The 25,629-nt window shown below is 48.8% G+C and overlaps 1 protein-coding gene across 1 annotated transcript; it reads left to right on the forward strand.

The window, feature by feature from the left end:
• The first annotated feature begins 336 nt into the window (after positions 1–336).
• MFSD11 (major facilitator superfamily domain containing 11) lies at positions 337–21,089 on the forward strand. The gene is made up of 14 exons (XM_084750137.1): positions 337–490; positions 588–757; positions 1,155–1,210; positions 4,492–4,599; positions 5,426–5,505; positions 5,614–5,710; positions 7,324–7,382; positions 7,901–8,045; positions 11,353–11,393; positions 13,244–13,309; positions 15,597–15,722; positions 17,739–17,913; positions 19,410–19,545; positions 20,126–21,089. The coding sequence occupies exons 2-14, from the start codon at positions 662–664 to the stop codon at positions 20,288–20,290; spliced, it is 1,350 nt and encodes a 449-aa protein (XP_084606263.1). The 5' UTR covers positions 337–490; positions 588–661; the 3' UTR covers positions 20,291–21,089.
• Positions 21,090–25,629: the final 4,540 nt, after the last annotated feature.

Raw genomic sequence — 25,629 nt, forward strand, 5'->3', positions numbered from 1 at the left:
CGCCGCCTCCTTCCCTCGCCAATACTGGGGCTCCACGCTCCGGTCCGCCCCGCCTGCTGGAGGGGTTCTCCTGCTCCCCTCTGCCGGTGTCCCAGGCCGCCTCAGGTTCCCCGCTCCCGCCGCCATGGACTTTAGCTCGCTGCGCTCTGGCTACCCGGGTTCAACTCTCCCGGGCCTTTCCACTTACGGAAGGGACCGGAGTCGTGTAACCCGGAGGCACGCGCTACCCCCCACCCCCCGCCGGCACCCGCCGCCGCACCCCCCCATGGCGTCCAGGACTACATTTCCCGGCGGGCGCTGCGCCCACGTAGTGGTCAGCTGACCGGTCTCGTGATCGGCTGTGAGTCAGGCGGGGGGGAAGGCGGGTCCCCCGAGGCTGCTACCGCCCGTCCTTGCCCCTAATCCCGTTCCCTGCACCCGGAGTTGCTGCGCGCTGGCCCGGGGTCTCCTCCCCGTTCTGTCACGTCCCTGGAGAGTCCCAGCCGTGCCGGTGGGAAGACGGTCCTCCTAAGCTCGCGGTTCCCGTCCCGGGGCTGGAGACTGGCGTTCTGGCCGGCGTGGCTCCCTCATTCGGTTCCTCCCTTCAGGACTGTCAGGAGGAGGAGGAGAGGTGACTTGAGTGCCCCGGGCCGCTGCCGACCTCCGACCGAGCGCAGCCAAAATGTCCCCGGAATCCAAAAAGCTTTTCAACATCGTTATTTTAGGAGTTGCCTTCATGTTTATGTTCACCGCCTTTCAGACTTGTGGAAACGTGGCGGTGAGTTGGAATTGGTGCCCCCTCCTCTGAAACGCCTACCAGGATGCGCTCCAGGTGGGACACTGAAAATCGACGCCCGCTGCCGCGCCAAGATTGCACCTCCGGGTTCCTATGGTTTAGTTTTAACTTCGTGTGCCAGACAGTTGTCGCATAGGGGGTGTTGTGCACTGGCGTTTACTATCCAGATGCGGCTTGGAGTTTGAGTGTTGACCAAAGTTACTTTAATTACCCTTGTCCGTGCTTGGGGGGTTGAACTACTAAAACCGGGTGTGTAGGCAAATGTCTTTTTCAGCTCCCAGAGTGGGCTTGGGTGACCGATAGCACTGTGTCTTTAGGCTTTCCAGGGGGGGGGGGGCTGGCAAGACGTTTTCGTTGATTGGTTTTATTTTCCACACAGCAAACTGTCATCAGGAGCTTAAATAGCACAGATTTTCATGGCAGTGGATACACCAGGTATTGTACTGTGTGCATGATTTCACTTTGCATGTTACAGTTCCGTTCTTTTCTTCGGGAAAATCACCAATAAAGTGTTGTGACTGGACAGTAGTAATTCCTTTTGTACTTCTATTTGATTTTACCCAAAACTCTGAGAAGCAATGGGTGTGTCAAATCTGTCTGTCTCTTTTCTGGTTTGGGGGCCATTCAGGTAGATGGTTGGGTAAAGACCCCTGCCTCCCAGGCTGTTTGAATTCATCTTCAGAACCTATGCAGTGAGAAGGGAGAACCAGCTCCTGCAGGTTGTCAGTGACTTCCACGCAGGAATACACCCGTGTGCCGTACACACATAAAATTTCAAATGTAGAAACAAGAAAACCATAGGCCAAGCGTGGTGGTGCATGCCTTCAATCCCAAAATAAACACATGTGATGGTAACATTTTTTGTTGTTGTTGTTTTGGTTTTTTTGAGACAGGGCTTCTCTGTGTAGCCTTGGCTGTCCTAGACTCACTTTGTAGACCAGGCTGTCCTCAAACTCACAGCAATCCATCTGCCTCTGCCTCCCTAGTGCTGGGATTAAAGGCGTGCACCACCACGCCCAGCTCGATGGTAACATTTTTTAAAATGATGGCTTAAGATTTTCTATAGAATTAAGAGTTCGGGATTGAAAGCCTGGCTTCAGAACTTGAGGGCTTTGCTACCCTGGGCAAGTTACCTCAGTGAGCGCAGGCTCTTTACTAAGATGGTGGCTACAAAGACAGCGTAGTGCCTCCTGTTCAGTATGTGCACATCTCATCAAAACCGAGCCGTAATCCTAGACAGTGCTGTAATGGTTGAAACACGGGGTCTTCATGGCTGTGTAATTTCATCAGGAGTTTTAAATTTTTCTATGCTGTTAGGCCCGGTTTTATGGGCAGAGAGAATGAAAACTTCACAAAGCCATAGCACTTTGGGTCTGTAGCTGGTATGTACATCCTCAGCTGCCGCTGCCTCTTCTCATGTAGCCTTGGCCCCCGTCTGGCCTTGAGCTCACCACCTTGAGAGGATGAGAAGTTCAAGGTCACCTCTCACCTCTACCTCCCTAGTGGTTAGAACCTGTAGCACCAGGCCTGGCTTCAGGGTTCCATTTTCCCCCCCTCTTTCTTCCCCCTTTTCTGTAACCTGCTCCAAAGAATTGAGCCTCCTCTAGCACAAGGCTACCAAGATCCTCTTCTGCCCTCACCGCTAGTTGTCTGGAAGGTGCCAGTGAGGTCTCCGTGGTGCTGCTGTCTTTACCCACTGCTGAGATACAGGACAGATTGGTCAAGGCGGTTGCTTTGTGGTTAGCAGGATCCAGAGGCTGTGGCTGCCAGCCTCTGCTGTGTGTGGGTATCTCGACGAGTGCTCCAAGTTTGTCCTGCTGCTGCTTACACTCTTTGTGTGTAAGTAGGACAAGCGTTTGCACGCTAGCGTGCGTGTGTGCATATGTATGTGCGTGCACCCACGTGTGCGTGGGGGGGAACAAAGGGGGGTTCGTCTTATTTGTTTGTTTGTTTGTTTTTCGAGGCAGGGTTTCTTCATGTAGCTCTGATTGTTCTGGAACTCATTGTATAGACCAGGCCGGCCTCAAAGCAGCTGGTCTTAAAGTCGCAGAAATCCTCTTGCTTCTGCCTCCAGTGTGCTAATTAACCAAATGCACTACTCAGTCTAGCTCAGGGTTCTCTGTAAAACAAAAAAACAGGGCTGGAGGGATGGCTCAGAGGTTAAAAGCAGTAGCTGCTCTTCAAAAGGTCCTGAGTTCAATTCCCAGCAACCACATGGTGGCTCACAACCGTCTATAATGAGATCTGGTGCCCTCCTCTAGCCTGCAGGCAGATATGCAGGCAGAACACCGTAAACATAATAAATAAATAAATCTGTTTAAAAAAAAAAAGACAAAAAACCCCAAAATTTTTAATTGACAAGAAGTATGCATGTTTATTTCTAGTATGTATACATTGTAGCATTGTGAAATTAAGCCATACACACACTCTTTAAATTTATTTGATTTAATATTTTGTGTGGTTTTGGTTTTTCAAGACAGGGTTTCTCTGTGTAGCCTTGGCTGTCCTGGACTTACTTTGTAGACCAGGCTGGCCTCGAACTCACAGCAGTCTGCCTGCCTCTACCTCCTGAGCGCTGGGATTAAAGGCGTGCGCCACCACTGCCTGGCTGACTTTTTAAAATTTTTAAAGAAATATGAATTTTATCGTGTAATCGATGCTGGCCTGCAGCCCGCTCTTTCTCAGACAGGCATACATTGCTATGCCTGGCTACTTTTTCTTAACTTCTCTTTGCTTATAGGTTTGTTGTACCCCATCCCACCTCAGTGACAAGACTCTTATTTCAGCTCTTTTTGGTTTTTCAAAACAGAGTTTCTCCGTGTTACAGTTCTGGCTGTCGAGGAGCACGCTTTGTAATCCAGGCTGGCCTTGAATTTACAGAGATCCACCTTCCTCTGCCTCCCACGTGCTGGGGTTAAAGGTGTGTGCCACCACCGCCCGGCTTATTGCAGTTCTTTATTACCTAAATGTAGTATGTGGTATCTGAGGATGAGAGGGTGTTAGTGTCCTTTGTTTTAGATGACTATTACTGTTACAACTTTGTAGTACTGTGTCTTCTGTGGGCTTTTTGTTTGTTGTTTTTCTTTTTTTTTTTTTAATATTTATTTATTTTATTTATTGCATATGAGTGCTTTAGCTGCAGAAGAGGGTGTTAGATCACATTATAGATGGTTGTGAGCCACCATGTGGTTGCTGGGATTGAACTCAGGACCTCTGGAAAGCAGGCAGTGCTCTTAACCACTCCAGCCCTGTTTGTTGTTTTTCAAGACAGGGTTTCCTCTGTGTAGCCTTCACAGTGCTTTTTAACACTTCCATGTAAAACAATAGTCGGAATCATGTTACAGGCCAGCTGACTAAGAGAAACATGGTACAAATATTTAATACAAGCTAGATGTGGTGGCACATGCCTGTAATCCCAACACTCTCCTAGGGCAGGCAGACAGGGGCATTAGGAATAGACGTTCACGCTATCTTACCTTATTCTGTGCATGTGTATATGCGCGCCCACATATCGCAGTGTGCGCGTGGGGTCAGAGGGCAGTTTGTCCTCTCTTTCCACACTGTGAGTTTGCCACGTGGAGCGCAGGTTACCAGGCTCGTGCGGGTGCCTTTGCCCACTGAGCTGGCTGGCTGCCTAAGCAGAATTTTAGAAGTGAACTTCTGAGGTGTTAATTAAGGCTTCTGTTCATGTTCCCTCCTGTGCATCGTGTGAGCAGCCTGGCGATTATTTACGGCGTGTTCTCTGCTTCCAACTTGATCACTCCCTCCGTGGTTGCCATCGTGGGACCTCAGATCTCTATGTTTGTCAGCGGTTTGTTTTACAGGTGAGTAGTTCTCTTTCCCTTCACTCGCTTACTTAAGGACTCTTTAGATCGTCTTGCAAGTACAGTAGAAAGTAGTTACTTCTGGAACACTCTAGTTCTTTTTTCTTTTTTTTTTCTTTTCTTTTTTTTTTTTTTTTTTTTTTTGAGACAGGGTTTCTCTGTGGAGCTTTGGCCATCCTGGACTCACTTTGTAGACCAGGCTGGCCTCGAACTCACAGCGATCCGCCTGCCTCTGCCTCCCGAGTGCTGGGATTAAAGGCGTGCGCCACCACGCCCAGCCGGAACACTCTAGTTCTAACCGTTAAGTGCATCAAGTTAGTTTTTGTGTTTGAGACGGGGTCTCACTATAGCCCAGACGCAGGCTGGCCCCAAACTGGAGATTTTCCTGGCTCAGCCTTCAGAGTTTGATACTGTCATCAGGTTCCATCGTGTGTGGCATACGTCAGCTTTTGTCGTATTATTAATAAATGCAGTGCAAAAATCTCTTTCTGTTAGAGTTGGAAAGAGCCTTTCGTGAAATAAGTTTCTTTTCATTTACATTAGCGAACAGATTTATGTGGAGTTGGGAGGGAAATGTTTTCGGAGCTCAGGCCTCATCCTGCACTGAGCTCATGGCAGTTAGCGGCTTAGGCTGGAGACAGCTCAAATGAAAAAAGGCCAAAACCAGCTCACATGTATTTCTTTTCAAAAGGCAGAACTGAGAAAGTGCTTTCCAGGATGCAGTTAAGGATGAGGACTTCCGAGCTGGCCCTGGGGCGGCGTGCTTAGCACTCTGTTGACTCACACACACTGTTTGACTGTAATGCACTGACCTGTTGTATTTTAGCATGTACATTGCCGTTTTTATCCAGCCTTTCCCATGGTCCTTCTACGCAGCGTCTGTTTTCATCGGAATCGCAGCTGCTGGTGAGCATCGCCTGCACCCGCTTTCCCAGGGCACGGGGGGCTGTTTACGTGAGCAGGGGAGGCTGCCTGGTGTCATTCCTCTGATGAACTTTTTGGTTTGGATTTTAGTACTTTGGACAGCACAAGGGAATTGCCTGACAATAAATTCCGATGAGCACACAATCGGGAGAAACAGCGGAATTTTCTGGGCGCTCTTACAGTCTAGGTAATGATCTCTTTGGGGCTCAGTCTGTCCTGGGGTTCCTTTTAGGCATCATCTGCTAGATCTTTATTGTGTGGTGCGGGCTTATACTTTACGAATTATGTGAAGTACAGGGAACTATTTTACTGCAATTTAAAGTTAGCAAACAGAAAATATTAACATCCATGTATTTAGCATCCTCTGTATTTTAGGACTTGTGGGTTATCTGTTGAATTTCATGTATCTTCACACAGACTTGGGAGGTGGAAGGCACCATCTGTAGTCTTCAGCTGAGAAGGCTCAGGGTTAACCGTTGTAACCATGGCTATCTGGAGCCCAGGAGCCGCATCCTCCCACCAAGCTGCACAGCTTGATAGCTGTGAACAGACACACTCAATCCACAAGGGGGAACAAGTGGCGCCACTCTGAACCAGAGCACAGTGGACATTTCCTGAAAAAAGAGCAGCAGCAGTCATTGTGCTTGTAATGGTTTCAGTGGTACATCCTGAGGAGCTGGGTGTGCTGCAGGCAAGCGGGAGGGGCAAGAGGGTTGCAGGGAGTTCAAGGCCAGCCTGGAGCCGACAGGATGGCTCAGTGGATAGAAGCATGTTTGCCACCTGACCTGATGACGGTTCTGTCCCTAGACCCACGTGGTACAAGGAGACAACAGCTCAGCAAGTTGTCCTCTGACTTCTGGTTGTACACTGAAATGTCAGGGGTGCATCAGCACACCTCCCATGTACAAACAGCTGAATGTGATGAAAAAAAAAATTTAAGAGCTTTGTTTTTCCACAAGACTTAAATTTGAATGTTCAGTTGATGATGGTGGTAGGGATTTTGGTTTTTGGTTGAGACTGGTTGGGAGTCTCACTGGGCTGGCCTTTTAAACACTTGGACTCAGTGAGACTGAGGTGCACCCCACCATGCCTGGTGCCAGAGTTTAGTTTTAAAGACTTAGAGATTAAGAAACATGAGAGGCAGTGAATGACCGTTCCTTAAGAAAGTGTGCCAAGTGGAGGTGTGGGTACTTAATTTGCATGCCTTGTTCACAGACTCTTTAAATTTTAGAATTTAAAAGTAGCATGACTTTGTCTAGCACTTGGGAGGCAGAAGCCAGCCTGGTCTACAGAGCGAGTTCCAGGGAAGCCAGAGCTGTTACACAGAGAAACCCTGTCTCAACCCCCCGCCCCACTCACACACACAGAAGTAGCATTCTTTTGTTTCCAACTTACTTGGAGAGTCCCAGTAAGTCACATGTGTCAAAGTGAGTCAAGCCCTGTGGGGCAGTGTTGAGTCAGGTTGCTGTCACATGCATCCAAGTCAGTTAACTTCTCAGAAAGTCAGGTGGAGTAGATACTGTAACCCGGGGACCCAGGGTGGCCCCCCCCCCACACACACACTTTTCTCACTAGCCTTTTCCCCTCTTCAGATAATGGGAGTGGATTTTAAAAGCCCAAAGTATGAGCTGGGCACAGTGGCTCACACCTTTAAGTCCAGCACTCAGGAGGCAGAGGAGGCGGATCTTGAGTTCCAGGCCAGCCAGGGGTGCACAGTGAGACTCTGTTCCCAGTAAATAAACAGACATAACCCCAGTATTCCAGTGATTCCCCAGCATCTTCTCGCTTTCTCCCCCACAGCTTGTTCTTTGGAAATCTCTACATATATTTTGCCTGGCAAGGGAAAACTCAAATTTCAGGTTAGTCTTGTTCACGTTGCTTTATCCAGATGTTTGGAAGCAGAACAGGAGTTCCGCAGAAATGCGGGTCACTGCTCCAGGTGTCATGCCAGTGAACTTTGCCCCCTGAAGTTTCTCATGATGTTTGCTTTTTCATAAGCTTTTGCCTCAGCTTTATTAAGTGAAGGTTTAGAGTTCATGGCTGTGCTTTGCCAAGTAAGCCAGAAGGTCGGGCTGAGTGTGCACGTGCTCGCCAGGCTCCCTGGGGGTCTGGGAGTGTTGAGTTGTTGGATCTGTGCCCTCCTTCAGTTAAAGAGAAGGGACAGTTGTGTCCTTGTACTGCTCTGTCTTTGGCTCATTAGTACCCTCTAGCCAGAAGACAGAGATGGAAGTGGCTGTTTCCTCCTCCTAAGTGTGTACTGGTGCCTTAAAATAAAAACGTAATGGGGAAATGCCTCACCGCATAGTGACAGCCAGTGGGCATGACACTAACCAGCATTGCTTCACCAGTGCCGTCCACTCTTCCCTCTTGTCCCTAGAGAACGACCGCAGGACAGTGTTCATTGCTCTGACCGTGATAAGCCTCGTGGGGACAGTTCTGTTCTTTCTCATTCGGAAACCAGACCCTGAGATTGTCCTTGGAGAGGAAGAGTCTTGCGACGACCAGGACATGGAAGCCACCGAGTAAGATACCTGGAACCTTCTTCTTGCTGTTATTAGAGTAGATTCTGATGGCTTGTGGTCCAGGGATTACTAGACTTTGTACCACAACTTCTCTCCACAGACAGGCATGGGGATAACTCTCAGGCAAAGATGCAGGAGAGTCATGGAGGACAGAGAAGGGAAGGACTGTCTGTGAAAGGGAGGCTGTGAAAGGTTCCCCAGCGAGTTACGTCCTCCTGCAGCTGTCTGGTGACCCTCAAAGTAGCAAAAATCATATCATGTCCCTAGGCCTCAGTTTCCTGCTCTGGTCAGCGGGCCCCTCACTTCCCGTGTGAGGCTGGGCTGATAGGTGAGTGAGACGGATGTTCTGCCTTCAGGCCTGTGCTTATGGCCCCGATCTCAGGCTTCCCAGTACTGTGCTGTGGGTGAGTGGCAGAGCCCTTGCACTTCTCAAGGACCAGGCTCCTGGCTCCCATAGTGATGCGCATAGGAGGTTTCCAATACTGTAATTACTTGAGCACATTTCTTTCTGATTTTGAGATGGGGTCTCCCTGCGTATCTTAGGCTAGCCTGGACCTGAGATCCTCCTGCATCCCCCTCTGCAGCTGTAATCGCCAGTAAGTGCCAGCACTCCTAATTAGCTGGGCATATTTCAATAGTGATGTTCTTTTAGATGTCATGGGTCACCAAGCATAGTGGCACATGCCTATAATCCCAGTACTCAGGAGGTAGAGGCAGGAGGATTAGGATTTGAAGGTCATCCTCTATACTGTATAGCAAGTTGTAGGCCACCCTAACTTACATAAGACCTGTTTCAAAAACCATACCAAAAAACAAAACAAAACAAAACAAAACATACAAACCACAGGGAGGTGTGGTAGCGCACACCTTTAGTCCCAGGACTTAGGAAGCAGAGACAGGTGGATCTCTGAGTTCGAGGCCAGCCTGGTCTACAAAGAGAGTTCTAGGACAACCAGGGTAACGCAGAGAAACCCTGTCTTGAAAAAAACAAACAAAAAACCCCATACAAGCCAAAAATCATAGGTGAGTAGTTTGCGGTATCATCTAGATTGGAGAGGGAGGTGAGAAAAAGATTTGTTTTGTTTTTGAGTTGTTAAATTATGAAGATTTTTCTTATAAACTTTTTTTTTTTTTGAGACAGGGTTTCTCTCTGTAACTTGGCTGTCTTGGAATTCACTCTGTAGACCAGGCTGGCCTTGAACTCACAGAAATCCCCCTGCCTCCGCCGCCTTAGTGCTGGGATTAAAGGTGTATGCCACCACCACCCAGCTTTTTCTTACAACTTTTCATCCATTGTTAAAACTTTTGCATTGAGCAATCTCTGTTGCCATTTATTTATTTACTTATTTATTTGGTGTTTTTTGAGACAGGGTCTCTGAGTGCTGGTATTTAAGGTGTGTGCCACCATACCTGCCTTCTGTGTTACCTTTTTTAATTAACAAAGAACTCACAAAACTCTCCAGCTGAAAATTTGCAGGGCATGGTGGTACATGCCTGTAGTCCAGCACTCAGGAGGCAAAGACAGGTGGATCTCTGTGAGTTTCAGGACAGCCAGGGCTATTATACAGAGAAACCCTGTCTCAAAAAAAGAAAAGAAAAAAAAACTCCAAAAAACCAAAACAAGGGGCTGGAGAGATGGCTCAGAGGTTAAGAGCACTGGCTACTCTTCCAGAGGTCCTGAGTTCAATTCCCAGCAACCATATGGTGGCTCACAACCACCTATAATGTGATACCCTCTTCTGAATAAATATATAAATCTTTTAAAAAAACAAAAAACAAGCATAAGTGTTGAGATTAGGGGGAAGTGCTTGAGTATGTGTTACATCTACACAGACATGCGTCACATGAAGGGTTTCCCTTACTGGCTATGTGACTGACTGCTATGTGACAGTTGACCCGTAAAATCATGTCACCTAGCAAGGTTTGGCACACTCTGTGTGAGTGCCTCAGCTCCGGGATTTATAGCAGTAGCCAGCAGGGATCAGAGAAGGGGATCATGCACCTGTGGTAAAGTGTCGTCCTTAGGAATGCTGCTCAGCCGCGTAGCATTCTCCCACCCTGAACTGTCGTCTACAGTTTTGCAAATAATACCAACCGTGCGCCAGCCCAGGCAGCAGACACTTCCCTGCTCTTAACAGAGCACACTGAGTTTTAGAGGTGACAGGAGTGACACACCTGTAAGGAAATGCCAGGGCCATGCCCCTCAGGGGAGCCACACTCTTGTCTTTCTGTCAGAAGATCTGATTTATTTCACTTTTAAAAGAAGTTGTTGTGTTGTGCGTGTATGGATGTTTTGCCTGCATGTGTATCTGTGCACTGTGTGTGTGCCTGCTGCCCTTAGAGGACGGAAGAAGGCACTGAGTTTGCTGGAATTGGATTTACAGATGGTTGTAGGTCACCATGTGGATGTAGGGAATAAAGCCTGCGTCCTCTGGAAGAGCACTCGCTGCTTTTAGCCATGAAGTTGTCTCTCTAGCCCCTTACTTTTAATTTTTAACACATGTATCTACTTGTGTGTATGTGTATCTGCATACAGTCATGTGCCATGGAGTCAGATCTTTCCACCATTGTGGGCCCCACAGATTAAATTTGGGTCATCAGACTTGGCATCAGGTGTTCATACCGTCTTGCCAGCCCAGGCAGCCATGGTTCTGAAGAACTTGGATGCTGGAGGGTTTCCTGTCTACATGGGAAGAGCAGTGGGAAGTAGAGTACTCAGATCCTGACAGTTTGAAAACAGCAAGGTTAAGAATATGTATCTGGGCAGTGGTAGAGGTTGGCATAAACGTGCAAAGACTGGATTTGATCCTAGTTGTGAACAAGAGCTTTTGGGTGACCAACAGTTGCGTAAACAGCAATACCAGAGTGTATCTGCCTTACTCAAAGTGTCATTTCCAAAAAGGAGTCAGATGAGTGTGTGTGGGAATGTCGTGGGAGAGTCCTGTTGTGTTGTTCAGAATGGAGAAGTTCTGGGAAGCACGTTAGGTACCCTGAAGACCAGGGCCAAGACGGATTCCTCCCAGCAGAGAGCCCTGGGACTCACTGGATGTGCTTGGCAGGCCACACCGAGCCAGAGCCTTGGTTTGGTTTGACATAGGGTCTCACTTTGTAACTCTGGCTGGCCTGGAACTCCCCAAGATTTGCCTGTGCCTCTGAAGTGGTAAAATTAAAGGACTGTGCCATCACACCTGGCCAAGTCCAGAGATTGTAGGAACTTCAATGAAAGTGGGTGGTTGTTGACCACTCGCTGCTTTTGTTCTCTTTGTAGTTTCCAAGGAGGAAAACAGTCTTATTTTATTTTTCCCAGGTCTGCCCAGGACAACGTGACAAAGGCAGTAGATGCGTTTAGTAAGTATTTTTTGTGCCTGAAAGGCAGGAACTACTCAGAACACCGCCAGCATTTGCGTCCCCCCTCTCCCTGGTAACTTAGACTGATGATCCCCAGTGTTTTCAGTCTTCCAGGTATGCACGTCTACAACACATCAGCCTTCCCACCAGTGTCTCTAACATGGGGGTGTGAGGCATGAGGGTAACGCTGCCGCCTGAGGAGGGTGGGAGGGGTGAATGAGGTCTCAGGTGTGGGGACTGTGTGTGTTGACTTGGGACCTGAGACCAAACCCCAGGCTGCTCCTTGGAGCAGAGCATGGTTCCACTGGGCTGAGAGCAGTGGCACTCGGTCACCAAGCGGTGTTTTTCTGGCCACAGATACTGGTAAACTTTCGTGTGGTTTCTTGCAGCCATGTGCACAGTGGTTCTAAGGGCTCTGTAAACACGCAGAGGCGATTAATCTGCTGCTGCAGGCCATCATCGCTCAGGACCTCACAGTGCTGTGGCCCTTGGGGATGTGAAGGGTTATCAGGTCCCTTCTGCCAGAGTGGGATGTGGATCTCCTCAGCTGATGCCTGGCTCAGACCGCACGAGGCTTGGTTTTAGAAAGGACCTAGGATGTGGGACATGGGCACTCTGTCATTAGAGGTGTTTAATCTGGCTTTTATGCACTTCCTGTGTTTGAGGGACGCTTTCATGATTATAAATTGGGGTTCCATGTATACGCAGATAGGGTGTGGCTTGGTTCCCCTACAAAAATGAGAGGTCAGCAGAGGTCTGGCTTTGCAGTTTGTGGTCTAGGAATTTGTCTACCAGGAGATCCACTCATGGTCAGTGAGCCAGAGACCCAAGTTAAACTCACAGAAACAGCAATTTAGCAACTTTTGTTGTTGTTTTGCTTTGTTTTGAGACAATATTTCTCTGCATAGCCCTGCCTGTCCTGGATTTGCTTTGTACACCAGGCTGGTCTCGAACTCACAGAGATCCACCTGCCTCTGCCTCCCAAGTGCTGGGATTACAGGCGTGCATCACCGCACCTGGCAGTTTAGCAACGTTTAAAAGACTGATTTGTACAGTGTAACCCAGGCTTACTTGAAACCTGCGGATCATGCGTTTCAGCCTTATAATTCCAATACCTGAAGGGCAGGAGGGTCAGTTGTCATCCTCGGCTACTGAGGAGTTCAAGGCTAGCCTAGGGCACAAGAGATTCTGTTTCAAAAGAAAAAAAAGCATTTGGATGAAATTTTGCGTGCATGGTAGTTTGGCTGTAATCCAAACACTCGGGACGGTGACAGGAAGACTGACTTGTTCAGACCTTTTGGACTATGTAGTAAGTTTCAGTGTAGCCTGAGCCAGAGTGAGACCCTGTCTTCAATGGTGGTGGGGGCGGGGGGCAAGGCAATTTTTACAACTGTGTTCTCCACTGTAGATTTCATCCACACTGCTGAGTGCAGAGGCAGAGGTCAAGGTGTCTGCAGACCTCAGGGCATGGAAGTCACAGCCCGAGTCTGCAGTCAGTCGGTCACCCAAGTACTCTGCCGGCTGACTCCCTGTGTAGCCTCTCAGGAGTCTCTGCTCAACTTCTTATTGTCCTGTGTGATTCTGGTTTCTTTCCCCTCCCCTCATGTTGTTATTAAGAACTAAAAACACACTGAGGCTGTGGGTCTCCAAAACATATTTAAACACTTGAAGTAAGCATTCTATTTACAGGGCAGACTTAGTTCATGTCTCATGCATTTTAGTCTGAAATTTGAGGTTCTTTGTTTACTGGCCTCAGTGATGAGAGGAATGTTCTGGCTGAAGGAAATGGTGTTTAGAATGTTGGTGGCCAAGTAAAATCTAGCTAAGTCTGTCCAATTTCCTCCTTACAGAGAAGTCTCTGAAGCTGTGTGTCACCAAGGAGATGCTCCTCCTGAGTGTCACGACTGCCTACACAGGTACAGCTGCTCTTGCCGCCCTGTCGCTGTGTGATGGTGCAGTGGCATGGTGGTGTGGTGGCGTGGTGGTGTGGTGGCGTGGTGGTGAGGCTAAAATCAGTAGCTTGCTCTGCATCTCATGCTCCACTCTGACTGCCCAACGCTGTCCTGTGCCGCCTCCCAAGGCTGCTTTCAGGGGGCAGCTGCAACCAGAGCCTCCAAGACAGTTCACTCACAGGCCTGTGGTATCTGAAGAAGCCTGAATCATAGTCTGTCAGTCAGTCAGTCTTCCCTGACATGTTGCCTTGGGGCTGCACCCATCTATCCCAATAAGGTCCTCCCTCCATAGGTCTTCATGTGATTGATAAGAGAGCTAGACCTCATAACCTCACAGTGGCTAGAGGCACCAAAAAGACAACAGGAAAATGTGACCAGCCTTTCCTGAAGGTCTGTCCTGGACCTCGTCTTGTGTCATGTCTACTGCTGTTGATGACAGCCAGTCACAGAGCCAGCCCCAAATTCACTGTGGAAGGATCCTACCTAGAGCAGGAACAAGACACGGGTAACCTGGACCAGTGAGGTCAGAGCAGCAGGGAGCTGCAGACATAACCAGGAAGGGGAAGAAGTGGCAGAGGGAGAGTGGGATGTGAGGACAGGCGCAGCGCTTAGCGATGAGGACGAGGTACTGCAGGCCTGTAAACCCAGCATTGGGAGGCTGAGACAGGAGGATTGCTACAAATCCAAGGCTAGCCTGAGCTACCATGTGAGATCCTGTCTCAAGGCAGGCCAGATGATGAGTAAGATGATCTGAGTCGGTTGCTGGAACCTGCATGGTGGGAGGAGGGAACTGCTGACTCCCTGTGTTGTCCTCAGACCCCACACACACACACTCAAAGTGTGGCAGTGGCCAGGCGCTTGGCTTTTAATTGCCTCTCTTTAGGAAAGTGGGATAAAAATAACTTTTTAAGGTTTTGTAGGATGAGGGAGTAGAGGATTTTCTGACTTGCCTAATTTGTTATTTAATTTTATTTTTTATGTGTGGGTATTCTGCCTGCGTGTATATCTGTGTCCCGTGTGTGTGCTGCTGCTGATGGAAGCCAGAAGAGGCCACCAGATCCCCTGGAACTGGAGTTACAGGTGGTTGTGAGCTGCCACGTGAGTGCTGGGAACCGAACCCAGGTCCTCTGGAAAAGCAGAGGACCTTACCCACTGAGCCCCCCCCCCACGCCTTTAATCCCAGCACTTGAGAGGGAGAGGCAGGCGGATCACTGTGAGTTTGAGGCCAGCCTGGTCTACAGAGTGAGTCCAGGACAGCCAAGGCTACACAGAGAGACCCTGTCTCGAAAAACCAAAAAAAAAAAAAAAAAAAAAGAAAGAAAGAAAGAAAGAAAAGAAAAAAGAAAAAAAAATGTTGTGGTTGTCCTGGGAGTGTGATTGCATAGTTGAGTGGCAGAGCATTTGCCTAGCAAGTGCAGGGCCCTGGGTTGGATCTCTAGCATTAGGATGGGAGTGGGGGGCAACTCAACAAGCTGGAGAGATGGCTCAGCACTTAAGAGCACTTGTTGTTTTTCTAGAGGGCTTAGGTTTGGTTCTCAGCACTCAAATGGTGGCTCATATGTAACTTTACTTCCAGGATCCAGCACCCTCTTCTGGCCTCTGTGGGCACTACACACATACTGTGTATAGACAGATACCTGTAGGCAAAACACCATACACATAAAAATAAAATAAATCAGCTGGGCCAGCTGGTGGTGCTACATAATCTTAAAAAAAAGGGGGGGGGCATTCTGAACCTGAGGTGGTACCATATACCAGCAGAAAGATGCAAGGTCAAGGCCAACTTTAGCTATGTAGTAAGACCTTGTCTCAAAACAAAACGAAAAAACTAGCAACTGCAAACCATGCTGATTTCCCACAGGTCTGGGGGCTCAGACATCAGAGAGCCTGTGTTCTATCCTGGCTTCATCCTGTGGTGCGGTCACAGGGCTGCATCATCCTGTGGTGCGGTCACAGGGCTGGCAAAAAGAGCAGGAGGGGAAGGCACCCTGTATCTGTCCTGTAGGAATGCTGATCCCTCCTGTGACCCCCACCATCTGAAGGCTCTGCCTGTAGAGCCACTGTGTGGGGGAGTTCCCTTCAGTGTTGGCTTTGGGAGAGGGCTGTGATCAGTTGCGCACATGAAGCTGTCCGCTTGGGAAGCATTTCAGTCTGAATTTTGGTTTATGTGTCTTGTCGTGTGTGTCAAGCTCAGATGCAGCCTGACACAAAGTAGGCTGTGCAGTTGATTAACCCCAGGTTTTCTCCTAAGGTCTGGAGCTGACATTCTTCTCTGGGGTGTATGGCACCTGTATTGGGGCTGTAAACAAATTTGGGACAGAAGAGAAGAGCCTCATTGGACTCTCTGGCATTTTCATCGGCATTGGGGAAATTTTAGGTAGGTTGGTTTGGGTTTTGTTCTTTAGTTTATAAAAACCTTTCATTCAGAGTCAGGCTGGAAAGCTGGTTCTGTAGGAGTTCAAGGCTAGCCTGGGCAACAAAAGGAGACCCTGATTCAATTTTAAAAAGGAAGAAGAGCCAGGCATGACAGCTCACAACTGCATTCTTGAGTCTTAGGTAGAAGCAGGGTGATGGGGTCTTCAAGGCCATGGTGGCTGCATAGTGAGTTTGGGGTCAGCTCAGGCTGCTTAAGACCTTATCTCAGGAAGAAGAAAAAAGAAAAGAAAAACAAAACACTTTTTTTAGACTAAAGATAGAAATCTTAAGTCTCCACCTCTTTGTTCTTGAGTTTTTATTTTCCCTACTTATTTTATTCAGGTGGGTGTATTTTGTTTTTCTTTCTTTCTTTCTTTCTTTTTTTTTTTTTTTTGCTTTTTCGAGACAAGGTTTCTCTGTATATCCTTGATTGTCCTGGAGTCACTTTGTAGACCAACTGGCTTCGAACTCACAGCAATCCACCTGCCTCTCCCTCCCAAGTGGTGGGATTAAAGGCGTGTGCCACCACCGCCTGGTGTATTTTGTTTTTCTATCATCAGCTTTTTTCATTTTGTTTTGTTTTTATTTTATTTTTATTTATTTATTTTTCTTTTGGTTTGTTGTTGTTGCTGTTTTTGTTGAGGGTTTCTCTGTGTAGCCTTGGCTGTCCTGGACTCACTTTGTAGACCAGGCTGGCCTCGTACTCACAGCGATCCACCTGCCTCTGCCTCTCAAGTGCTGAGATTAAAGGCGTGCGCCACCGCGCCCGGCTATCAGGTTTGTTTGTTTGTTTGAACTTTTGCTTATTTGTGTGTGTGTTTGGGTGTGTGTGTGTGCACAGACCAGCAGAGGGCATTGGAGAGTCCACTCTCATCTATTTCTTTGAGACAGGGTCTCTCCCTAAACTTGTAGTTCACAGTCTCTCAGGCAGGCTGGAAGCCCTTGGGCCCCAGCAGTCTCCCTGCCCTCCTTGCTGCTGCGATCAGAACTGGGGCATCGACAGCAGGAGGTGTGTGCTTAGGTGTGGGCTTGGTTACACCACTGTCAGCTGTCACAGTTCTGGTTCTGCAGGGTAGTACAAAGAACTCCTACTTGCTTGAGGGGACACTCTGGTCCTCAAGGATGAATGCTCAGGGTGATGTCATCACAGGGGAACTGTCTGTAAGGCGCTGCTGTTTCTATAGTTTATATGGGTGGCTAGAGACCTGCTGGCAGCTTTGTGGGGGAACTGGAATAGGACAGTGTAAAAACTGACAGTAAGGTACCTCAGGACACTTAGCTTTGTGCTTTCAGCCTCAGAGCGGGATGAGGCAGGTTGGATACCATCAGTTTTCACAGACTCGTAGTGACTAATGTGGGCACAGAGCTAAATGAGAGTGTGACCTAGAGCGCAGGCAGCAGATAGAAAGTAAAGGTGGGGCTGGGCTTTATGCCACCTTCAGTTTTCTTAAGGGAGCAGGTGAGTCAGCGCTGCTGGCAAAGGCTGCTCCTGAGTGCCTGAGACAGTCCTGCCCATCACCCTCACTTCAGACTGAACACGAGCCCGGGGTCCCCAAGCCATTCCTCTTCACGTGGCTTCAGATTCAGGGTTTCTCATAAGTCCCCTCAGAGGTGGACAGATCTCAGGAGAATTCTGTGTGTGCGCTGCTGCTTATTAAGAAGAATGCAGCCGGGCATGGTGGCACACGCCCTAATCCCAGCACTTGAGGCAGAGGCAGGTGGATTGCTGTGAGTTCGAGGCCAGCCTGGTCTACAAAGCGAGTCCAGGACAGTCAAGGCTACACAGAGAAACCCTGTCTCGAAGAAAAAGAACAACAAAAACCCTTAAGGAGGAGGAGGGGGCAGTTAATAGCGTGCTAGGTACTCTGCGTTGTCTTCCAGAGGGGCTGTACTACCCTAACCCTAACCCTGAGTGTGGCACAGGTGTCCACACTGGTAGGTGGAAACCTCCGAAGTGTTCCTGTGTCTTCATCTGCAGGAGGAAGCCTCTTTGGTCTGCTGAGCAAGAACAGTCGCTTCGGCAGAAACCCCGTGGTGCTGCTGGGCACCCTGGTGCACTTTGTCGCCTTTTACTTGATCTTTCTCAACATGCCTGGAGATGCACCCATTGCCCCTGTGGAAGGAACCGACAGCAGTGCGTACATCAGGCCCAGGTACAGCGGTGCCTTTTCCGCGTGGTTTGAGGGTGGGCAGGAGGAGTGAGTAGCTGGAGGTTTGAAGAGGAGCGCTCTAACAGTCCTCAGAGTCCCTGAGCTTTGCAAGGTCGTGTGTCAAGTGCTGAGAGAGCTAGGAGGAGTGGAAGTAGAGAGCAGAGAGTCCAAGGTGGTTTGGCAATGGTTTTTAACCCCTCCCCTCCGGGGTCCTCCCTTGAGTTACGCAGGGGTACAGAAGTATCTGATGGGAAGTCCGGCCCCTGCTTTTGAGCAGCAAACTGCTCCAGTGTTAGAGGAGCGAGGCAGAGTCTGTAGCGGAGTGCCCGTCAGTCCTGCGCTGTTTTAAGGATGTTGGTTGATTACACTTGACTGGTAGTTCATTATAGATGCAGTGTCTGGAGAAACCCACAAATCCAAGGGAGCCTAGCCCAAGGAAATTTTTGCTAGAATGTTTTGCTTTCCAAAGAAAGTTTGCTGGAATGTGAAGGTCTGCATTTAAACATAACTTCTTACTGGTTCTAGTAGGCAGGCTGAAGTGTAACGCTGAGGGTAGAACCTTTGCTTGGAGCAGGGCATGGCTGTGCAGGCCTTAGTCCAGCTCTCAAGAGGCAGAGGCAGATGGATCTACCTGAGTTCAAGGCTAGCCTGGTCTACAAAGTGAGTTCCAGGACAGGTAGCCAGAGCTACACAGAGAAACCCTGTCTCAAAACAAAACAAATAACCTCCCCTCCAAAAAAACCCAGTTTGCCTCAAAATTGGGAGGCCCCGGGTTCAATCCCCAATACCCCAGAAAAAGCGTCAGCAGTGTTAATATCTATTCATCCTTGTTTGTTGGGGGCAAGGTGTGCACACTTGTGACCTTCGCTCTGAGGAGGCTGAGATTGGAGGATCACAAGTTCCAGGCTAGCCTGGGTTCTGTACTGGGGCTGAGACGCAGTGCAGTGGCAGGGGCTGGCCCAGCAGTCAAGAGACCCCAGGCTCAATCCCCAGCAGCCCCCTAGTCCCCAAAACACCACAAACAAGTACAAACTACCTTTATTGGAAGTGTCGTTTTTTATTTTGGTGATACTAAATATTGGTGCTACACATTAATTATTTTTAAATATTCATTTTAATTTTAATTTTATTTATTTATTATTTGAGACAGGGTCTTTGTACATAGCCCTGGGACTCACTATGCAGACCAAGCTGGCCTCAGACTCAGAGGTCTGTCTGACTGTGCATTCCAAGTGCTGGGATAAAAAGTGGGTACAACCACCCCGGCATATTTTTTATTTAAATTACATGTGTGTGTGTGTGGGGGGGGTGCATGTTTGAGTTTAGGAGCCTGCAGAGTCCAGAAGAGGGCATTGAGTCCTCTGGTGCTGAAGTTACCAGTGGCTGTGAGCCATGGAAGTTGGTTCTGGGAACCAAGCTCAGGTCGTCTGCGGAAGGAGCGCACGCCTCCAACCACTGAGCCATCTTTCCAGTCCTACGTGTATTTTTCTTTTCTTCAGCAAAGAAGTTGCCATTCTGTGCAGTTTTCTGCTGGGTCTGGGCGACAGCTGCTTCAACACCCAACTGCTTAGCATTTTGGGCTTTCTCTACTCAGAGGACAGTGCGCCAGCCTTTGCAGTCTTTAAGTTTGTTCAGGTAACCTCTGGGTTGTTCTGCAGTTCGTTTCTTCCTGTTTCATTGGCCCCTCCTCCCCTGGGTTTTAAATGACTGTTAGGCATCCCATGAAGAGGATGGTGACTAGACCCTGGGTGCGGTGGCCTGGGCTGGGTGAGAGTCTCCTTCTGCTCTCTGCACTCGATGACTCTTTCCGTGGGCACCAGGACGCGCTCGCACCACACACCCCTGCTTCTCACTCTGGGCGTGCATCGTGTCTCCAGGACCCGCTCGCACCACACACCCCTGCTTCTCACTCTGGGCGTGTATCGTGTCTCCAGGACGCACTCGCACCACACACCCCTGCTTCTCACTCTGGGCATGCATCGTGTCTCCAGGATGCGCTCGCACCACACACCCCTGCTTCTCACTCTGGGCGTGTATCGTGTCACTGTAGCGCCCACAGCTCACTTGGCCACTGCAGTCGGGCGGGCGTGGGGTATAGTCGCGAGCTGATGCATGGGTTCTGCCAGCCGCAGGTGTCCTTTGGGTCAGAAACCACGGGCTGACTGGGGCAGCTGAGGCCCAGGGCCCACTTGGTGACTTATCTTGTTTATTCTAGTCGATCTGCGCAGCCGTGGCTTTTTTCTACAGCAACTACCTCCTTCTTCACTGGCAACTCCTGGTCATGGTGATATTTGGTTTTTTGGGAACCATTTCTTTCTTCACTGTGGAATGGGATGCTGCTGCCATTGTGGCCCGAGGCTCTGACTACCGAAGTATTTGATGAGGCGTTCGTCTCCAGGAAGCACAGCTGGCTGAAGTGGCCACCTGCCAGCCTCATAACTGTTGGATGATGTCGAGGGTGGAAAGTGAGGCAATCAAGACTCTGGTGTCAGGTGGAGCTGGTGTTAAAGTTTACAGATCCAAGCAGTTTAACGCTAGTGGGAAAGGGGGACCCTGCCCTTCAGTGACAGCTGGTCAGCGCTGTCTGTCCTCCGCCCTTCCTCAGTTCTTACAGTCATGTCTCCCTGCGCGGGTCGCCTTGGGTCACAGGGATCCTGGTGGCTGTGGAGGGTGTTTCACTGTTTAGGAACAGGAAGCAGATGCACTCCGTACATCGATCTGGGAATGACTTTCAAATAAGTAGCAAGGATGCTGAGACACGGTTGTTTTGGGACATGGTCTCACTGTGTAGCCCAGGCTGGCCTTGGACTTGCAGCCCTCCCCCTGCCTCCATGTTGGAGTTATAGTGTGTGCCTAGCACAGAGTTTAAGATGCTCCAGTCTCTTTGAGTTAGGATCTCGCTGGCCACGACTTTGTACACCAGGCTGCGCTCCTGCCATTGTCTTCAGAATGCTGGGGTGCTGAGGACGTGCTGTCACACAGCGCCTCGCATGAGACTAAAGACTTTGTTAAACAAGTCTTACCTTGGTGTTACTAGCAAGGTGTGGCCAGTCACGAGGTAAAGACTGTCATTTGTCAATTAATAAAAGTATATTTAGAAAAGTAAAGAGAATTTGCTGGCGGAGAAGGTCTGCTGTGGTTTTCCTGATAGTTACAATAAAGAAAACGCCACCCCCCTAGTGAGCCCAGTGCAGCCATCCTGTCTGGGAGAATGCTTAAGCATTGTCGGCTGTCTTCGCTAAGAGCAGACACTTTCCGACTGATATATTAAATAAGTTAAACATCAAGATCAGGTCTTTTATATACTCCAGGTTGGCTTCCAACTCTTGCCCTTCCAGCCTCAACTTCTGGCTCAAATTTACCAACATAAGATAGTATAACCATCATTTTAGCTAATGACATTTTTATTTTAAAATTCATGTGTCTGTCTGTCTATGCTCTGTGTGTGCACCGTGTGCTTGTGTGCCTGCAGAACTCATGAAGTCAGAGGGGCATAAGTTCCCTATGAACTGCAGTCATAGACAGTGGAGGACCGTCCGCCTGGTGAGGATGCAGTGGCTTAGCTATCTTTCTCTTGTTGTGAAGAAATACCAAGACGACTTTGTTTGTTTGTTTGTTTGTTTGTAACAAGATTTCTCTGTGAAGCCCTGGTTTTCCTGGGACTCATTCTGTAGACTAGGCTGGTCTCGAACTCAGAGATCCACATGCCTCTGCCTTCAGAGTGCTGGGATTAAAAGCATGTGCCTCCACTGCCCAGCCAAGGCAACTTATTTAAGGGTTTATTGGGGCTTAAAGCTCTAGAGGGTGAGTCTGGCCGTCACAGCAGGAAGCAGGGCAGGCATGCGGCTGCAGCAGTAGCCAGGAACTTACATTTGGTCTGTAAGCAGGGTGTGAGCTGCCATGTGGGTGCTGGGAATTGAACTCTGGACCTCTGGAAGAGCAGCTGCTGCTCGTAAGCACTGAGCCATCTCTCCAGCCCCTCGCTTGGGCTTTTGAAACCTCAAAGCCCCAGCCGGATGAGGCCGCACCTCCTACCTAATCCTTCCCAAAGAGTTCCCCCAACTGGGGAACCAAGCGTTCAAATATACAAGCTGCTGGGGGCCGTTTTCATTCAACCCACCACAGGCAGCAAGTGCTCTTAATCCTGAGCCCTCTCTACAGCCCCGTAACCACAGAACCTCCCAGTGTTTTCTCAGGTGTAGCAGCCACTAACCTCCTTCCTATGTCTGCAAATACTGGATATTCCATGTTATAGGAGCCCTCCCGCCCTTTTTTTTTTTATAAGTTTCTTGAGACAGCCTTGGCTGTCTTGTACTTGCTTGGAAGAGCAGGCTGACCTCAAACTCACAGAGGTCCTCCTGCCTCAGCCTCCTGAGTGCTGGGATTAAAGGCGTGCGCCACCATACCTGGCTGAGCCCTCCCTTTGAAAGTGATGTTATCCTCAGTATAGTAAATCCATCCCAGAGAAAAATTATATCTTATTTTTTATGACTTTGTTTTGTTTTGTTTGCTTTTGGAGGGGTTTGCATGTGTGCTTTCTGTTTGTCTCTTTCCAAAATGGCCTGGACCAGACTGGCCTCAAACTCATGAGTGCTGGGGATTAAAGGCGTGGCCATCACACCCAGCTGTGTGACTTTGTTTGAAACATGCCACAAATTTAGAAGTTTCATAGCTGGTTGGATAGTTGTGGGGCAGGGCTGAGATTTATTATTACTATGTGCACATGTTTGTGTTTATGTCAGAGGGCAGAGGCATTGGAGCTAGATGGTTGTGAGCCACCCAATATGGGTGCTGTAACTGACCAAACTCAAGTCCTCTGGAAGAGTTGTACACATCTCTAGCTCCGTGTTTCAGTTTTGAGGCAGGGGTTTGTGTAGCCCAGGCTGTCCTCAGTCTCACTATGTTGTGTAGTCTGGCCTTACATTCCTGCTCTTCCTGCCTCTGCCTCCCAGAGTGCTGGGATTGCAGGTATGCACTGCTGTGCCTGGCATTTTGATGGTAGGTCAGGAACCCTGTAGTCAGCTATATACCACGTCCCCTGTGTGGAACACTGGGGTCCTCCATGGTTGTCAAGTTCTAGTTTTTATTTTTGTAGGAAAGGCTCGCGTCAAACTTGTTTTGTAGTTGAGTTTGTCCTTGAGCCCTGGTCCCCCTGATTGTGTTTCCCAAATGCTGGATTGCAGGCCTGTGTAGAGGAACGTCAATTCAGAACATGGCTGCTCTGGCAAGAGATCACATCCGAAGATCTTCTGTCTGTGTGATCCAGGTGGACTGCAAACATGCCCCTAATCCAGGAGACAGAGGCAAACGGATCTGAGATCAAGGCCAGCCTGGTATAGAGCAAGTATGGGGTAAAGAAAAGCTTAGGTCCAGGCATGGTGGTACATGCCTTTAATCCCAAATGAGATAGAGTTAGTTTGTAGAAGGAAACACCTATATTTGAAAGTGATGTCTAGATCTGGGCATGATAGCACACACCTTTAATCCCAGCACTAAGGAAGGCAGAGGCAGGTGGATCACAGAGTTTGAGGCCAGCCTGGTCTACAAAGCAAGTCCAAGACAGCCAATGAACGAGAGAAACCTGTTTTTTAGGATCCCAAGTGCGGGATTGGAACAGTTTCGTGAGAGAACAGGTAAGGCTAATCCACTAGAAGAGCAACCACCTCATGCAGGAGCTTAATTGGTGCCAGCTGAAAAGATCCTATGAACAGACTCTGGGAGAAGATATATAAATGAGCCCAGAACTGGAGGCAGGGCTTTTTGGAGACTTGGGATAGATTTGGCTGTTCATCGCTGCACTTCAAGACGCTCCTAGAGAGAACCGCTCGAAGAAAAGCTTCGGGGCTCCAGCTCCTGCTGAGGTTCTCGGTTCTGGTTACCCCAGGTTCCAGCAGAAGAAATCCTGTGGCTCACGCCCAGATAATCGTTCCTCAGAACTGATATACTTACAGTTTTGTTATCGTGTCCATTAATCCTCATTTCCTATTGTTTTGGTTAGGTTAGTTGGGTTATAAATGACGTATGCCCGGTCACTAAGTTGTTAATAAAATATATTGGTTAAGAAAATTGGGCCTACAAGTCAAGGCTACATAGAGAAACCCTGTCTCAAAAAAAAAAAAAAAGTGATGTCCAATTAAATGGCAGAAAAAGTGGCAAAGAAGATTTGACAGAACAGGATACACCCAACTCTCCCAAGAAGAGAGCAAAGGGAAGCTTCCCCCCCACACACACACACACAGGGTTTCTCTGTGTATCCCAACCGCTGTGCCATGCTTCTGCTTTGTGTGGATTCCAAGCGCACTAGAACTATGCCATGAGACTATCTCCAAAACAAAACAAACAAAAATCCAGCCCCAAAACCACAGAAAACAAAATGTGATTTGTGGTTTATGTGTTAGTGGAGTAGTATTCATCCTTTAAATGAGAGTCCAATGTGACACATGCTACAACATAGGTAAACATGGAGGATACTACTGTATTAAGTGAAATAAGCAGCCAGCAAAAAGTTAAGTGCCGTGTGGCCCTGCTTACATGAGGTACCTACCAGCCAGAGCTCATGGTTGGCAGCGGGAGATGGAGCAGTGGAGTCCGTTAGTTTGCAGAGCTTCAGCACTGCAAAGTGAAAGGCATGCAGACGGATGGTGGGGGTCACACAGCGCGGTGGATACTGTTAGTACTGCTGGACGTACACTTCGAAGTTAAGATTACGAATTCTCATGTAGATAATGTCTTGAGCTGAGCATGGCGGCTTATGCCTTTAGTCCTAGCAGAGACAGGCAGATCTCCGTGAGTTCAAGGCCAGCCTGGTCTATGTAGTGAGTTACAAGGCAGCCAGAGCTGTGTAGCCAGCCTCCAAACAATTATTTAAAAGTTGGTTAAAGGTGTTTTTTGAGATAGTCTCACTATGTAGCCCTGGTTGGCATAGAATTCACCACGTAGACCACGCTGGCCTCCAAATCACAGAAATCTGCCTCTTCCTCCTGAGTGCTGGGAGTAAAGGTGTGCACCACCACACCCAGCTGACGTACTCTTAAAATTCTCCATTAAAAGCCTCGGGAGCTATGAAACTTACGTTGGTAAGAGACAGGCTCGTTAACTAGGCTCCTGACGTGCAACACTCCAACTCACAGCCATCTACAGTGAGATCTGGTGCCCTCTTCTGGCCTGCAGGCACACGTGGGAAGAATACTGTATAAATAATAAAATAAAACTCTCTAAAAAGTCTCTGTGAAAAAATGTGTGTGTGTGTGAATAGAAACACAGGAGGCTAGCAACATAACTCAAGCGTGAAAAGCCACTGGCCACCAAGCTTGACCTGAGTTCAATCCCTGGAACTCACACCGTGGAAGGAGGGAGTTGACCCTGAAAGCTGACTTTGACATCTGCAAGCCTACTCATTCCACTTAGGGTACTGACAACAGGCGAGATGAAAAGGTCACCAAAATCCAATTTGGAAAGCAAGTGAATTTATTGGGTTTCGTTACAGAGCGCAAACGCACGGGTGAGGGCTGGCTTACAGGTACGTGGATGGCCCAAAAGGAGCTGCTCTGCCCAAGCCTCCCAGTGAGGATGAAGCCCCTCTTCAGTAGCCCTTCCGCTCCAGCGTCCCCCAAGACTACGCGGCCCTGTGCAGTCAGGGCAGAAGTGCACACAGCTATCTAGAAGGTCAGGATGGAGTAGGTGGAGTCAGCTGAGGGTGCAGTGACCCTCCTCACCCCC

This window comes from Acomys minous (genome assembly GCF_964271855.1).
Source record: "Acomys minous genome assembly, chromosome: 12".
Lineage (NCBI taxonomy): Eukaryota > Metazoa > Chordata > Mammalia > Rodentia > Muridae > Acomys > Acomys minous.

What these genes read in the sequence shown, in the direction of transcription:
- MFSD11 (XM_084750137.1), top strand. Translation starts at nt 662, where the DNA reads ATGTCCCCGGAATCCAAAAAGCTTTTCAACATCGTTATTTTAGGAGTT. An exon ending in TGGGCGCTCTTACAGTCTAG is followed by an intron (nt 5,711 to 7,323) that starts GTAATGATCTCT and finishes TCTCCCCCACAG; the next exon opens with CTTGTTCTTTGGAAATCTCT. An exon ending in CGGCATTGGGGAAATTTTAG is followed by an intron (nt 15,723 to 17,738) that starts GTAGGTTGGTTT and finishes CTTCATCTGCAG; the next exon opens with GAGGAAGCCTCTTTGGTCTG.